Raw genomic sequence first — 15,296 nt, 5'->3', positions numbered from 1 at the left:
TTAAGAAATCATATATATATATATATATATATATATATATATATATATATATATATATATATGGATAATTTAAATGATTAATTTATTATATTGTTGACACATATCAGATTGTATGAATCGGATTTAGGGTTTGTCTGTTCCTAATGTTTTATGATGTTTGGGGCTCCACACTATTTTATAAATAATTCGTTTGTATTTTAGTATTTTGGAATATTATTGTAATAATTTCATATTATTCGTTCTCATGTTTATTATGTTTTTATAACGGCCCAGATCTATTATTAGTCGATATTGTCCTGGGCTTTCCGCTTCCCCCCCCCTCAAGGCTTTAAAACGGGTCTATCGAGGTTTCCACACCTGTTCTCCTCCCAACCAATTTGTGACATCACCATTTTACCTCCACAATTTGATGTCTCACATTGGTTGGGGAGGAGAACAAATGATGGTGTGGAAACCTTTCCTATAGACGCGTTTTAAAGTTGAGGGAAAGTGTGAGAAAGTCTAGAGAGAACGATATTTGCTGGCTGTGGATTTGTTCAGTTACTGTTTTAATTCTTTATTTTTTAATCTTTTAAAGCTTCTCTTTTTATTTTTATAGAACAAATTAAGGAATTCCTATTGGTTTGGATTTTTTTATTTTTTTTTTCCAGGAGATGTTCACGGCAGGGACGGACACCACCACTAGTTCACTAGAATGGGCAATGGCGGAGCTACTCCGCAACCCGGCAGCGATGCAAAAACTTCAGGCGGAGCTACGATCCACCATACCGCCAGATGGCAAACTCGAAGAAACCCATCTGCAAAACCTCCCATATCTTGATGCTGTCGTCAAAGAAACCCTCCGCCTCCACCCACCGCTGCCGTTTCTTTTCCCGAGAATGGCAATGAAGCCCTGTAAAATCCTCGGCTACTGGATTCCGGCGGAAACCCAAGTCTTGGTCAACGTTTGGGCCATTGGCCGTGACCCCAAAAACTGGAAAGACGCCTTGGTTTTCTCGCCGGAGAGATTCTTGGAGCCCACCGGCAGCAAGGATTTTAAAGGTCAACACTTTGACTTCCTTCCGTTTGGCTCTGGCCGCCGCATGTGCCCGGCGGTGCCGCTGGCATCAAGGGTTCTTCCAATGGCTCTGGGGTCGTTGATTCTGCGGTTTGATTGGGCTCTGCCGGACGGACTTTTGCCGGAAGAGATGGACATGTCGGAGCAAATGGGAATTACTCTGAAAAAGAAAGTTCCTTTGAAGGCCATTCCGATTCCTCATAAACGTCGTTTCGTGTAAAAATCAGTAAACAATAAAATATTGTTTTCATATAAATAAATTTCACCACAATTTAGTTTCTAAATCGATAAATTTCTCATCCTCTGAGCTTCATGAATCCAAATTACAGAGCAAGAACATCAAAACAGGAAAACCCATAATCTCTGCACAAATAACTCTCATCAACTTCAACGCCAAATCCCTTTAACAATCTCTGCTCATCAACTTCATTTGAACTGCAAATATTGCTCAAAGCTACGAGCACCTCAACAATGGCGCCCTCCGTCTTCTCCCTGTCTGCATAATGGAGAGTTTGCAGCAGCAAAACACGCGGCTTCGAACCACCCATGTCGCCGCCGTCGGGCTTCTTCTCAAAACTGTGCTCTGAATGCCATGTCTCCATGTCATGAGCCATTGAAGTTAACCACTGCAATATTTTCGCCGTCGCTGATTTCCACTCTGCCGCCAGAACTGGATCATATAGAGACGAGTGCCGAATTTTTGCTGCTTTTCTCAGACGGGATCTTAGAGCTTTCCTTATACTCAACGGCAACATGTTGTACAGCTTGTCCCGTTCCTTGTTATCGATTAAGCGAGGCGCGGATGCCATTTGCTCGATCAAAGTCACTATTTTTCCGTAATGAATTGATAAGGCGGCGGCGCCGAGGGAATTCGGAGGTGGGTTTGGTAAATTTTCTTTGATAAAGAATGATGAAATTGATTTATGTCCGCCATTGATTCGTCTCGGTGATGATGATGCTCTGTTTTCAGTTCCTGTGTTTTTCAGCTTCAACGACGACGTTTTGCGAACCGGTTGCGACGGCGGTGGAGAAACAGTTGCGCCGTACTTGCAGTCTCGGAATGAACGGAAATGGGGAAATTGAGAAAACCTTTTACTCTCTGCAGAATTCTTCATCAATGGCGGACTCCGATTATAACTCTGTTTTTTCCCCTGTTGTTTTTTCCCCTGTTCTTCTACTTTCGACCTCCTGCAATTATCCGCCGGGATACGGCGGCCGGTGAATCTCTTTCCGCTGTCCTCCGGCAGCCGCATTTCGTTAACCCCAAACACAATTTTGATTCGTTGTGTAATGGTAATAATCGATCTCATGAAAAGTCTAAGAATGTAATCGAATGTTCTGTTCCAAGGGGTCAACAATTTCAAGCTCTGAACACGACGGCGGTGCCATGAAATTTCCTTCCGGTAATTGAACGATTTTCTACCGCCGCCGGCGAAGGAAAAGATCGTCGTGTTCCTCCCCAAATTTCGTTCAATCGCCGCCAGAACCTCCATTTCCCTCGACAGCTCCGCCGTGAGCACAATAAATTTCTGCATTTTCTTCACTCTTCTCTCCATTTTCTCCCATCTATATTGCCATCTACCCCAATCAAATTCGCTCTTCATTGGATCTTGAACGAATTTTTCAAATTCGTGAAGAACAGGGTCCGAACATTTGTCCCCAAATCTCGCGATTGATTTCGCGATGTATTGAAGATCTCCGACGATTTCTACCATCAAAAGCTCCATTAGAAATTGTTCGTCATTCGAAATCAGTATTCCGATTCCTTTTGAGTCCGAAATTTGTCGTTTCACTCTCATGAATTCCTCGTCTTCCAATCGATTCCATAGCTGAACAAGCTTCCACATAAGAGGCGCGATTTCAAATGATAAGAAACCAATCCCCGCCATGTCCGGCTCCGACAGTACAACTTTCCGGGAAACCCACCGGAAAGTTGAACTTCTCGTGATTCTCCGTTCAATTGCCATCTTTTCCGGCAATGGGTTTCAAACAAATTCTGCAAATAACTGTCCCGAGAGGAAATTAACGGCAGAAGAAGAAGAGTGAATGAATGTTGGGGAAAATGAAAGAGGTATAAATATAAACAGAGAAAGGGAGACATAATAATATAAATTACCTCAAAATGAACGAACGAACAAATCATTATGTGTTGTTTCAATGTTTTTGATTCCCCGTTGTTAGCTAAGACGACTTTTGAGAAGCATATTCGACGTATATACATATACATATAAATACACAATATATATATATATGTATATGTATATATATGACGTGTCAGAAAGTTCCGGTAGCTTCCAGTTTCTGCTTCGTGTCTCTGTATAAAGCCCTGAATCCGAAATCGAAATTCAAGAACAATAGATACTGAAATGATGGAGGCAATCGACGGGAAGGAGAAGGTGACGATTCGAGACGTCAGCCACGACGAGGAAGGAATAAAGCTAATCGAAAAGGCGAAGATCGACTCTCGCAACATCGACACCATTAGGTACGTTGAGAGGAAGCTCATTGACAAGGGATTCCAGCGTCTTGAACGCCAGCCGGTTCAACCGCCGCCCAAGTCCGGCCATGGCGGCAAGTTCACTTGGGAAGGACCCCGCGATTCCATTCAGAACGAGCTCTTCCCCGCCCCGGCTGCCATTGATGAGAACGATCCGAACTATGTGGATGAAGTGAAGGAGAAGGAGGAGGAGGTCGCCGGATTGGTGGTCGGTGAAGTGGAGGTGGCCAAGGCGGCGGAGGTCACGGAGGGGGTTGGGAGAGTGGAGGTGGATCCTCGGCTTCAACTGCAGTGAAATTGAGGGAGAAGGGGTTGTTTCTGTAATTACGTCTCAGTTCGGGTCTTTTTATGTTAAAAAAAAAATAAAATAATTAAGAGCTCTGTATTACTTCCTGTGTGTATATATATATAGGATGGATAATAAATTTTATTTTTTACGCGTTATTAAATTAATTTAGAATTAATTTAATTTAATTTAATTTAATTCTGTTTTTTCCCCCCTGTTCTTCAAGCTCCGATCTCCTGCAATTATCCGCCGGGATACGGCAGCCGGTGAATTTCTTTGCGCTGTCCTCCGGCAGCCGCATTTCGTTAACCCCGAACACAATTTTGATTCGTTCTGTAACAGTATAATTAAGAATGTAATTGAATGTTCTGTTCGAAGGGGTCAACAATTTCAAGCTCTGAACACGACGGCGGTGCCACGGTAATTGAACGATTTTCCACCGCCGCCGGCGAAGGAAAAAATCGTCGTGTTCCTCCTCAAATTTCGTTCAACCGCGGCTAGAACCTCCATTTCCCTCGACAGGTCCGCCGTGAGCACAATAAACTTCTGCATTTTCTTCACTCTTCTGTCCATTTTTTTTTTCATCTGTAATGGCATCTGCCCCAATTAAATTCGTTCTTCATCGGATTTTTAACGAATTTTTCGTGAAGAACAGGGTTCAAACATTTGTCCCCAATCAAGACACTAATCAACATCGTCTTCTAATTACCCAATTTGACATAAGAGGCGTGATTTCGAATGATAAGAAACCAATCCCCGCCATGTCCGGCTCCGGCAGTACAACTTTCCGGGAAACCCACCGGAAAGTTGAACTTCTCGTGGTTCTCCGTTCATTTGCCATCTTCTCCGGCGATGGGTTTCAAATGAATTCTGCAAATAAATGTCCCGAGAGAAAATTAAGGGCATTAGTATATCATCATCGAAACTCTCAATATTGTATTTTATATAATATATAAAAAAGGAAATTAGAAATTAATTATTCATGCGTAAAGAAAGCGTTGTAAGACGTGTCAGAGAGTTCTAGCACCCACCCGGCGTTGTCCACACCTTTCCGGAACCTTCCAGTTTCTCCTTCGTCTCTCTGTATAAAACCCTAAATCCCGATTCCAGATTTGCCCAACAATTACAGAAATCATGAAGCCAATCGCCGACAAGAAGGAGAAAGTGACGATTCGAGCCGTCAGCCGCGACGAGGAAGGGAAAAAGCGAGTCGAAAAGGCCGAGATCGATACTCGCAACATCGACACCATCAAGTACGTCGAGAAGAAGCTCATTGACAAGGGAGTCCAGCGCCTCGACCGCCATCCGGTTCATACCCGGACTGGAATCGCCCAGCCGCCGCCCAAGTCCGGCCACGGCGGCAAGTTCACTTGGGAGGGACCCAGCGATGCGATTGAGAACGAGCTCTCCCCTGCCCCGGCTGCCATTGATGAGAACGATCCGAACTATGTGGATGAAGTGAAGGAGGAGGAGGTCGCCGGATTGGTGGTCGGAGAAGTGGAGGTGGCGAAGGCGGCGGCGGTCACGGAGGGGGTTGCGAGAGTGGAGGTGGATCCTCGGCTTCAACTGCAATGAAATTGAGGGAGAAGTGTTGGGTTATTTCTGTAATTACGTATGAGTTTGTGTCTTTTTATGTCAAAAAAAAAAATAAAGAACTCTGTTTTACTTTCTAAACTCTGTTTTACTCTGTTTTATTAGATATTTATAAACTACAGGATCTTGTTATATTATATACACAAATATAGAAAATTATTATAAACCTAAGTTTAATTTAATCCGATTATTATAATTTAAGCTAAAGAAAATTATAATTGGGCATGTTTAATTGTGTGCGTTACGTTAGAATTTGCTTCCCCTCCCAATTTTGAGGGGTTAGAACCCTAAGATACTATTAATTACCAATTGAAATGGTCTCACGGTCACAAGCCACTTGTTGTTACGAGAGAGATTATAGAACAAATCTTTGTCTCTCTCTCTCTCTCTCTGTCCAAATTTTTTCCTTTAAATTTCTGTTCTTCCTCCGTTCTCATCATTCAAATTTTGTTCATCCACATCTGTTCTGCTTCTGCAATCCTGTTGATCGCGGGAGTAGAACCACTACCCCTTTTCGCCACCAAATTCTGCTCCGATTTCCAAATATAAACCCGGAAATGGAGCAGCTCTCCACGGCGGCGTTTTTCCCTGGAGCATTCCAGTCGGTCGGAGATGGCATTCCGGCTCAGCTCCTTTTTATTTGGGACACCGTCAGAGCTCCAATTATAGCTCCTGTGCTTAGAGTTTTAATGGTGCTCTGTTCTGGATTATCGATAATGCTATTCGTTGAGAGGATTTATATGGGCGTCGTGATTATTGGAGTGAAATTGCTCCGTCGCACGCCGGAGAAAAGGTACAAATGGGAAGCTATAAAGGAGGACACCGAGATCGGAAGCTCTGTTTTCCCTATGGTTCTTGTTCAAATCCCCATGTTTAACGAAAAAGAGGTGCTCTGTTTTTCCTCCCCTGTTTTTCTGATCTCTCATTTTCCATTGGAAATGAACTCTGACATGGGCAATCTTCGTTTCATCTTAGGTTTATCAAATGTCAATCGGAGCTGTTTGTGGGCTTTCATGGCCATCTGATCGACTCGCAATACAAGTACTGGACGATTCAACAATCCCATCAATCAAGGTACAAAGCAACAAACAAAAAAAGTTGTATTTTTTTCGTACTCTGTGTTATAGAATGAACAAAAGACAAATGATTGAATTGGTGAACAGAGTCTAGTGGAGCTAGAATGCCAAAAATGGGCAGACAAAGGGATCAACATAAAGTACGAAGTAAGAGACAATCGTAGCGGATACAAAGCAGGGGCTTTGAAAGAAGGGATGAAACGAAGCTATGCAAGGAAATGTGAATATGTTGTGATATTTGATGCAGATTTTCAACCTGAACCTGATTTTCTTCATCGATCTATTCCTTTTCTTATCCATAACCCTAAACTTGCCCTCATTCAAGCTCGATGGATCTTTGGTAACTCACCCTTCCCTTATTCAATACCATGTTCATAACGCACTGGCTTGACGCCCCTGCATTTGCCGCTATGTTCTTGCAGTGAACTCCAATGAGTGTATGATGACAAGACTTCAAGAGATGTCGTTGGACTACCATTTCACGGTCGAGCAAGAAGTCGGCTCCTCTACACACGCCTTCTTCGGCTTCAATGGTTCGTTCAAACTCCTTTCTCCTATCCGCATGACTCAATGTTTCTCATTGCTTGATATTTGTTTTACACTAGGCACGGCAGGAGTTTGGAGAATCTCTGCAATTGAAGAGGCAGGAGGGTGGAAGGATCGAACGACTGTGGAGGACATGGATTTGGCCGTGCGAGCTAGTCTCAAGGGCTGGAAATTCTTGTACCTCGGCGACCTTCAGGTAACGATCTAAACGTTCAAATTCGAACGTTGATGTCTGCTCTATTCCCACATCTGATGGAGTGATTTCATACCACTAGGTTAAAAATGAACTGCCAAGCACATTCAAGGCCTTCCGTTTTCAGCAGCATAGATGGTCATGTGGCCCTGCAAACCTGTTCAGAAAGGTGGTCATGGAGATAGCAAGAAATACGGTATTCCCAACATCGACATGACTCGAATCAAATCAATATTGAATCAGGCTGATAAGATGTGTGAATTTGTCATTGCAGAAAGTGACATTGTGGAAGAAGGTGTATGTGATTTATAGCTTCTTCTTCGTAAGGAAAATCATAGCCCACATTAACAACTTTCTTCTCTTCTGTGTTGTTTTACCGGCCACTGTTGTGGTGCCTGAAGTTACAATTCCAAAATGGGGAGCTGTGTACATTCCTACAGCGACCACCATTATTAATGCGGCCGGGACTCCACGGTATGCTCCTACTCAAACTTCCTAGAACAATGGACGTCCATATTCACAAATTCTAAGATTTTGTTGGTTGGTTTCAGGTCATTCCACTTGACGATTTTCTGGATCATGTTCGAAAACGTTATGTCGTTGCACAGAGCCAAGGCGACCCTCATCGGGTTATTAGAGGGTAGTCGAGCAAATGAATGGGTTGTCACAGAGAAGTTAGGAGACATTCTGAAGGCGAAAACAGCCTCAAAACCAACAAGGACACTAGGGTTCAGAATTGGAGATAGAGTTCATGTGACGGAGCTTGGGATTGGAGCGTATCTGTTCTTTTGTGGATGCTACAATATGCTGTACGGGGAGAACAACTTCTACATTTTCATTCTTGTCCAATCAATTTCGTTTTTCATTGTGGGAATTGGGTATGTTGGGACCATTGTTCCAAGCTTTTAGTAGCTCAACCATGGTGTAGGTTCTAGTGCTTGGGTTTAGCAAAGTTTCCACGAAGCTTTTTTGTCTATGAAAGCAAAAAGGATGAAATTTTCTAGCTTAGTTGTTTGACAAGAATGATTTCTAAATTGTCCAATTCTTTCCTCCAATATTATGCACGGGCTCTGACGTAGTTGCTAATTCACTATCATTACCTTAATACTAGTGTCTCATTTGCTAATTGCCGACTAAAACCAATAAAGCAGAATCAAATACTTACAAATTCATGACAGCCAATGGAGACTTCCTATGATAGGAGGCCTATGGGTCGTGAACTTCTTTTCCCAAGCAATGATGGTATCTAGAGAATAAGCATCGGCTAACTCTGTGCCAGCAGAAGATGCAAGCGTTATCCGGAATGATATGATTGGGCATAAAGTCTCTATAGACGGCTTTTTGTAATTGAAAATTGAAAATGCTACCCTGTAATTGGAGCAGCAAATAAGCAGAAGGAAAAAAAACAATCTCTAATTCAAAGAACCTTGAGAATTTCCTCAGCACTACTGAAGGTAAACGAACCTCCTTCCTCCAAATTCAAGACCTTCACGATTCCATCCTCAGCCAGATGCGCGTAACGCTCACGCCCAATCCCACGGGCTTGTCGCTCAAATCAAGCTCGCAACCAATAGCCCTAGTGAAATCCCCATTCCCATCGGACAACAACAGAACCTCGATTGAGGTTCTCCTTCCACGCCTTCATCACAAAAGCGTCGTTCACCGAAATACAGGCGATAGTGTCGACTCCTTTGGCCTTAAGCTCGGCCGATTTCTCAACGAAACCTGGAAGGTGCTTCTGAGAGCAAGTCGGGGTGAAAGCGCCGGGAACGGCGAAGAAGACGGCCTTCTTGCCCTTGGTGAGTTCGGAGACGGTGGTGGTTTGGAGTTCATCGGCAGGGTCAAAGTAGGAAAATGTGGAGTCGGGAAGCTTGTCGCCGACGGAAATGGAGGCGGAGATAGTGGATTTGGAGGTGGAAGAAGAGGAGAATCGGAGGGGTTTTGGGGAAATGCAGCGGTGGGATTTGAGGCGAAAGGAAGAGAATGAGAGATGGGAATGGAGGGCGGCGGCACGGGAGGGAAAGAGAGAAGTGGTAGAAGAAGAGGATATTGAGAGGGAGAGTCTTGAAATGGAGAAAGAGGCCGCCATTGTTGTTGAGAGCTTGCGACTGAGATGAAGAGGAGAAGGGATGAGTTCAGAGTGGCTTTGGCGATTTAATGCATTTCTAGGTTTGCATGTGGTTATTTTATTTTATTTTATTTATTTATTTGAATGCATTTACAATATTAATTTGAATATATGATTTACTTTTATTTTTAAAATGAAAAACTTTATAATTTTAATTAATATAAAACTAATATTATTTTTTGTGAATGAAAATAAATGAGGTGTAAATAGTTTTAAAGCCATCTTAATGATATATACTTTTTTAATTTAAATATTGAATCTTTAGTTCAAGATCAACTTGCTCTTAATTAATTGAACTAATTTTTTTAATTAATTGAACTAATTTAATTATGATACGTGAGGTCCAATATTGATTAAAGAGGAGAACAAAACACTAAGGATGTGAAAACGTTTTCTAGAGGACTAATTTTAAAGCCTTGAAGATAAATTTGAAAAAGAAAACTCAAATAGAACAATATCTGTGTAATGTACCATTTATAACCGGAATCTTTCTCTAACAGAGTCCAAAGAAAACAATATCTACTAACAGTGAATCTGAGTCTGACTCTTTGAGGGGAAGCCAAGAGAGGGGTCATTACTAGAAAATCATTAATCAAATTAACAAAAAGAAAAGGAATTTGGGAAAAGGCAGCCAAGCACGAACGTTCCCGCCTGGGGAAGAGATTCACAAGCTATCTGTTCAACCGCCGCCCGTGGATTTAGGAGTAGGAATCAACAGACTCGGGCTCGAGCTAAAGATTGCCGGAGTTGAAATTAGACAACCTTTTTGCTGCAAGTTATTATTGTTGTTACAGAGGGAAGAGAAAACCCCAGCAAGCTACTAAGAATCGATTTCTTGAGGAATATGGATCTGGATTCTCTTCTTCAAGTTCTAATTCCCTCATGGGAAGCTGTAAGTTTTGATGCTATTGCTGTGAATCAGTATTCGTTATTAAGTATGATTTACACTTCAATGTGTTTGAGATTCTCCTGCTATTTGTTGTTGCGCAATCAGGTTGCTATTCTCTTCATCTTCTTTTTTTACCTGGCGATTGCTGGGTCTGTTCTACCTGGAAGGATTATCCCTGGAGTGATTTTGTCAGATCGTACTAGACTTCATTATCGCTGCAATGGTATTGTTTTCTCATAAATTCAGTTTATCAAGTTTTGTTCCACTGAGACTATAAATTCTTTGCAAATGAATATTAAAATCTGGATCTCTCTTCCTCTCTGGATTTGTTCTGCTGCTGTAGGTCTACTCTCTCTACTGCTGCTTGTCGCGCTTCTTGGGATTGGTGTTAAAATGAATTACATTTCGCCCACTGTAAGCGTTCACTGTTTCTCATTTCAGATTTGATCATTCTTTCATGGAAATTTTGTATTCATTTTTCTTTCTTGCTGTTGGTTACTGTTCTTATTAGAAGCTTATAATACAACGCATATGTAGGCTATATCAGATAGAGGACTGGAGCTGCTATCAGCAACCTTCTGGTTTAGTGTCCTGGTATGTGGAACTTCAAGTTGAACATCTGAACTATTTGCTTTAGAGCTGACCATTGCCCCTTTGGCATATTATTAATATTACTTGCATTTTTCTGCAATGGACTGTTGCATATCTATATCCCTGTTGATTTTTCTTGCTTAGATTTTTCCTGTTGAGATTTTTGAATGGTGCTGGTAGAGACTGATTCTTATCGATAACAGAGTGGTACAAACCGAGGGAGATTCCGAGAGCTCCCGTTAGAAGCGTAACTTAAACTAACCATTTTTTTTTACTTGTAACTCTGAAAGTGTGTTATTGGGAAGATTTCTAACAATGTCCATCAATAAGCTTGTTTGTATGGCCCCAAATCCCGGACCATCACGCAAGAATTTGACGATTATTCGATTTCAATCACTAAAACACAATACCATTAACACGATTCTTGTATAAGAGGTTATTCGTAATAACGACATGTCTTTTTCCTTGTTCATCAAGTTTGGTCTCTGAATCTTCTGGCCTTCTATTATCAATCACTTGTCTACTTCCAACTCCGTTGTTTTAACCTTCTCCTTAATGTCTCACTTTCAGGCAACATTTTTGCTCTGTATTGCTGGCTACAGTTCAAGTAGTCAAAGTTCTTCTCTAAAGCCTCGTGCCACGGGAAATTTTATTCATGATTGGTACAAACTCAATTTTGGTTACTTTTTTCTGTATATGTATTCAAGTTCTCATTTGTGGCGTGTTTGGTTGGCTGAGATGCTTAAATCGAGTTAAGAAATTAGGTGCATAATGTTTGTTTCCTGGAGGAGGAGACTGAAAGATTGGGTGCATAATGTTAAGAATCAATTCCTTGCATATGAATGTTATAACTTTTTTACTCGTTGACAGTGTCATTTATCATTACAGATGAATGATTGGTAGTCAAATGTTTGCTTTAACTTTTGAAATCTGATTTGACCACTTGTTTAAATATCAGTCTTCATGTTGCTTAACAGGTGGTTTGGTATCCAGTTGAATCCTCACTTTTTGGGCATTGACCTCAAGTATGTTACTTATTATGAACTTTATCATGTGCCATTTCAGGAACAATGTTATTATTTTAATCACCACTTCTCATGCGATGATGACCACGTTTATTGATTTTCAATTCTCTTATTATATTTGCTAATAGATGGTCCTTTTCGTGTAATTTCTTATCGTTACTATTAATATAAGTTACTTGCTTCACTTGTGGTGGTATTATTATATATGTTGACCAGAATGCTGAAACTCCTCCTGTAGATTTTTCTTTGTGAGAGCTGGAATGATGGGCTGGCTACTTATTAATCTATCAGTTCTTGCAAGAAGTGTTCTGAACGCCACTTTGAGCCAATCGATGATCCTCTACCAGACATTTTGTGCGGTAAACTAATAGCCCAAACTCCGAAGCATTCCTTCATTTTTTCGTATCTTTTGGTGGCGCCTAATAATTGGATGTTTGGTCTAAAATGTTGATTCAGATATATGTCATCGACTACTTTGTTCACGAGGAGTACATGACCTCCACGTAAGTGCATTTTCGGTTCACTCTTTCCTATTGTTTGAAATATATTTTTGCTTAAATTGGTGAAGTTTCATGCCTGATTGTCACATATTGTTGGCTCTTGATTGAGCCGAAGTTTTGCGTAAAGAAGTCTGCCAATGGCAAGTAATGGACGCCTTATCAATTCCTTGGAACCAGGGAAACAAAGAAGTGACTGGCATCCAAAAACATGTTTTAGTGGTCTAAGAGCTAAAGCATATATGCTGCCACCCTTGGCTATTGTTCCTTATTGAATCTCGCTCATGTTTAAAACTCTGAATCTTTATCCATATCAGCCAGCTTCTCAAACCATATGTAGCCTAATTGGTTACTTGGAGACACAGTAGTGAATCTGGTTCTGCTCTTTACCAAGACACTAATCAAAAAGCAAAATACATTATACCAAGAACATGTTGGTTCAAAAGACTAGCTTCTGTCATGTCATGAATTCTTAATTATCATCTGCACATGAATCGTGCTCATTATACATTTTAAGCATGGAACACTAGCTTCATTATACTTGCGATTTTGTGCAGTCGACTGAATATTAGTGAATGATTTATCTTTTGTAGATGGGACATAATTGCTGAGAGATTAGGCTTCATGCTGGTATTTGGGGATCTTGTTTGGATTCCTTTTACGTTTAGCATTCAGGTAAATAATGAAGTAGTTTTCCTTTTCTATCATTTCCTTCTCTTCTTTTGACTTCATTTTGTGTTAAAATGGATGCTCTATTCTCCAATTTCAAATTGAGACTCGCGCTTATGATTTCGGATTGTCTTGCACATTTGACGACCATAAACTTGGAAATGCTGTCTTCATACTTATCTTTTAGAGCATAATGCAGGCTGTGATTTCTTTTTTTTTTTTTATAGTTTGTTTTTACTTTTCTATATGCATGCTAAACTATGTGCATATTGTAGGCATAGTGGTTTAATTTTGTGAATGCATGCCTGCAAAATCCAAGTACTTAAACTTTGAAAGGCATGGCTTCTGTAAAAGATTGTCTGTGTTTGCTTTTGTTATAGGGTTGGTGGCTTTTGACAAACAGGGCAGAGTTAACAACGGCTGCTACCATAGCTAACTGCTTAGTTTTCTTAATTGGGTAGCTACCACAACGTGACTTAAAATTGACACTTTCTCTTCTCGTCTCAAAGGTTTGGTAAATGTGAGCTTTTTGTGTACAAATTTGGACAGATATCTTGTGTTTAGAGGATCTAACAAGCAAAAACACATGTTTAAAAAGAACAGCAAAGCGCTTATATGGGGTAAGCCTCCGAAAGTTGTTGGAGGAAAGTTGCTTGCTTCTGGTTATTGGTAAGATTTTCATCTATTCAGTTTACTCGTTACCATAGAAAACGAGAAACGGGATTGTTACCGAGACTCCATAGTTTTTCGATATTCAAACCCGAGCCTCATTGAGATCTTAAACTTGGCAAATTATGGGGTATTGTTTGGACATTGTTTCCTAGGATATGGAGATTTTCTAATACTTGTTCTTGAATAGGGGAATTGCTCGGCACTGTAATTACCTTGGAGACTTGTTGCTTGCACTTTCTTTCAGCTTACCTTGTGGGATTAGGTAATTTTTTGGTCCTCTGTCTTTGTAGCCAAAGAAAACTAACACCAAACCCATGAACAGATATCTCCCTTCATTTTTGCAGCTCCCCAATTCCATACTTCTATCCCATGTATCTTCTCATTCTGCTAATATGGAGAGAGAGACGAGACGAAGCTCGTTGTGCCGAGAAATATAAAGACATTTGGGCGGAGTACACCAAACTTGTCCCTTGGAGAATATTGCCTTATGTTTATTAGCACCAACAGACCGTTACCTGTGCAAAATGTGAACGCTCTTGTCGCCAAGATGTTCGTCTTCGTCTTGTCTGGTACGCTGTCTTCTATTCTTCTTCAGGACACAACTTTCATATGTTTTCCATGTTCATGGATTCTCTGCATTTTATAAGGTTTATGTTTAGTTGTTTCTGTCTGCTCATTTTGTCTCAACTTGATCAACCTGCACTTTATTTTCTAGAATTAATAAAACCAAGTAGCTCTCACCAAACAAAGACAACGACCTTGTCTTTGAGTCCCCATGGCCATACAAGGTAGAAAAGTATTCATTGGAATCTCGATATACATTTTAAATTTGATTCATCTAAGTTCAATTCAACTAGTTAAGATATATATTTTCGACTAGAAGTAAAATGTTTAAATTCTATGACCGCTATTATACTAAGTCTTAAATTTTACTGGTTGAGTTTTGATTCTTAAACTTACATTTTTAAATATATTATTTTGATTTCTAAATTTTTTAAATACTCATTTTTAGATATATTTGTCAATTTTTGTATTGTATTTGACATAAGTATTTGGATATCCATTTTTAAATTCAATATCAAACTCATTTCCAGTTAAGACAGGCTAATGCTATACAAATTTTCTTTTTATTAAATATAATACGAAAAAAAAAAACTTTTTATACGAAATTCAATAATTTAAATCAACTAGATTAACCTTATATTAGAGGCTATAATATAGTTTGAAGTATAATTAAATCATAATTATTATGAATTAGATTTTAAGGAATTTATAATTATAGATTTTCTGTCTTCGAAAAAGTAAAAGGTTGAGTTAATTCTTTGGTTGAAATGTTTCCATCCATCATTTTTTCTTTCCTTTTTATTTATTTATTATTATTATTTATAGAAAATTCATTGTACACTATTGAATAAATAAAATATTATTAAAAATAAAAATAGATGTAAGAATGTTTAGTTAGCTCAACGCCCACGAGTCCATCTATATAAATAAAAATAGTTTATTGTTAGATTTCGTATATTTTCTTGGTAACCTTGTATTTAAAATCGAAAATTTGAAAATAGGTTAAGAATATT

General features: G+C 39.9%; 6 protein-coding genes and 1 pseudogene across 6 annotated transcripts in view; 5 read left to right on the top strand and 2 right to left on the bottom strand.

The window, feature by feature from the left end:
* LOC111442113 (cytochrome P450 76A1) overlaps positions 1-1,341 on the top strand; it is a 2,691-nt gene extending 1,350 nt beyond the window's left edge. The window contains exon 2 of the mRNA XM_023079391.1: positions 651-1,341. Within this exon, the coding sequence (XP_022935159.1) occupies positions 651-1,277 (627 nt within the window). The 3' untranslated portion in view covers positions 1,278-1,341. The remainder of the gene's footprint in view (positions 1-650) is intronic.
* Positions 1,342-1,380: 39 nt separating this feature from the next.
* On the bottom strand, positions 1,381-3,306 carry LOC111441752. The gene is made up of 2 exons (XM_023078850.1): positions 3,174-3,306; positions 1,381-3,063 (listed from the first exon to the last, which is right to left on the bottom strand). The coding sequence occupies exon 2, from the start codon at positions 3,022-3,024 to the stop codon at positions 1,381-1,383; it is 1,644 nt and encodes a 547-aa protein (XP_022934618.1). The 5' UTR covers positions 3,025-3,063; positions 3,174-3,306.
* A 117-nt stretch (positions 3,307-3,423) lies between these two features.
* LOC111441751 lies at positions 3,424-3,849 on the top strand. The gene has a single exon (XM_023078849.1). It carries the CDS (start codon positions 3,424-3,426, stop codon positions 3,847-3,849), a length of 426 nt encoding a protein of 141 aa, XP_022934617.1.
* A 1,007-nt stretch (positions 3,850-4,856) lies between these two features.
* LOC111442115 lies at positions 4,857-5,507 on the top strand. The gene has a single exon (XM_023079392.1). It carries the CDS (start codon positions 4,975-4,977, stop codon positions 5,413-5,415), a length of 441 nt encoding a protein of 146 aa, XP_022935160.1. The 5' UTR covers positions 4,857-4,974; the 3' UTR covers positions 5,416-5,507.
* A 337-nt stretch (positions 5,508-5,844) lies between these two features.
* LOC111442112 (glucomannan 4-beta-mannosyltransferase 9-like) lies at positions 5,845-8,400 on the top strand. Its single transcript, XM_023079390.1, has 8 exons — positions 5,845-6,320; positions 6,409-6,507; positions 6,597-6,849; positions 6,932-7,042; positions 7,115-7,251; positions 7,331-7,444; positions 7,523-7,722; positions 7,800-8,400. Exons 1-8 carry the CDS (start codon positions 5,991-5,993, stop codon positions 8,155-8,157), a joined length of 1,602 nt encoding a protein of 533 aa, XP_022935158.1. The 5' UTR covers positions 5,845-5,990; the 3' UTR covers positions 8,158-8,400.
* Positions 8,401-8,598: 198 nt separating this feature from the next.
* LOC111442114 lies at positions 8,599-9,397 on the bottom strand (annotated as a pseudogene).
* An 823-nt stretch (positions 9,398-10,220) lies between these two features.
* On the top strand, positions 10,221-14,395 carry LOC111441342 (delta(14)-sterol reductase-like). The gene is made up of 13 exons (XM_023078290.1): positions 10,221-10,268; positions 10,371-10,488; positions 10,609-10,679; positions 10,803-10,859; positions 11,427-11,518; positions 11,834-11,881; positions 12,120-12,240; positions 12,338-12,384; positions 12,972-13,053; positions 13,428-13,504; positions 13,597-13,716; positions 13,907-13,981; positions 14,064-14,395. Exons 1-13 carry the CDS (start codon positions 10,221-10,223, stop codon positions 14,215-14,217), a joined length of 1,110 nt encoding a protein of 369 aa, XP_022934058.1. The 3' UTR covers positions 14,218-14,395.
* The last annotated feature ends 901 nt before the right edge of the window (positions 14,396-15,296 follow it).

The sequence above is a fragment of the Cucurbita moschata genome, unplaced genomic scaffold, assembly GCF_002738365.1.
Source record: "Cucurbita moschata cultivar Rifu unplaced genomic scaffold, Cmos_1.0 Cmo_Scf00004, whole genome shotgun sequence".
In the NCBI taxonomy this organism is placed as follows: Eukaryota; Viridiplantae; Streptophyta; class Magnoliopsida; order Cucurbitales; family Cucurbitaceae; genus Cucurbita; species Cucurbita moschata.
This window is presented reverse-complemented; position numbering and strand designations above follow the sequence as displayed.

Coding starts and splice junctions, on each gene's coding strand:
- LOC111442112 (XM_023079390.1), top strand. CDS start 5,991: ATGGAGCAGCTCTCCACGGCGGCGTTTTTCCCTGGAGCATTCCAGTCG. Junction 6,508..6,596: donor CAACAATCCCATCAATCAAG/GTACAAAGCAAC, acceptor ATTGGTGAACAG/AGTCTAGTGGAGCTAGAATG. Junction 7,445..7,522: donor TGGAGATAGCAAGAAATACG/GTATTCCCAACA, acceptor TTGTCATTGCAG/AAAGTGACATTGTGGAAGAA.
- LOC111442115 (XM_023079392.1), top strand. CDS start 4,975: ATGAAGCCAATCGCCGACAAGAAGGAGAAAGTGACGATTCGAGCCGTC.
- LOC111441752 (XM_023078850.1), bottom strand. CDS start 3,024: ATGGCAATTGAACGGAGAATCACGAGAAGTTCAACTTTCCGGTGGGTT.
- LOC111441751 (XM_023078849.1), top strand. CDS start 3,424: ATGATGGAGGCAATCGACGGGAAGGAGAAGGTGACGATTCGAGACGTC.
- LOC111441342 (XM_023078290.1), top strand. CDS start 10,221: ATGGATCTGGATTCTCTTCTTCAAGTTCTAATTCCCTCATGGGAAGCT. Junction 10,860..11,426: donor CCTTCTGGTTTAGTGTCCTG/GTATGTGGAACT, acceptor TCTCACTTTCAG/GCAACATTTTTGCTCTGTAT. Junction 13,505..13,596: donor TGCTTAGTTTTCTTAATTGG/GTAGCTACCACA, acceptor AAATTTGGACAG/ATATCTTGTGTTTAGAGGAT.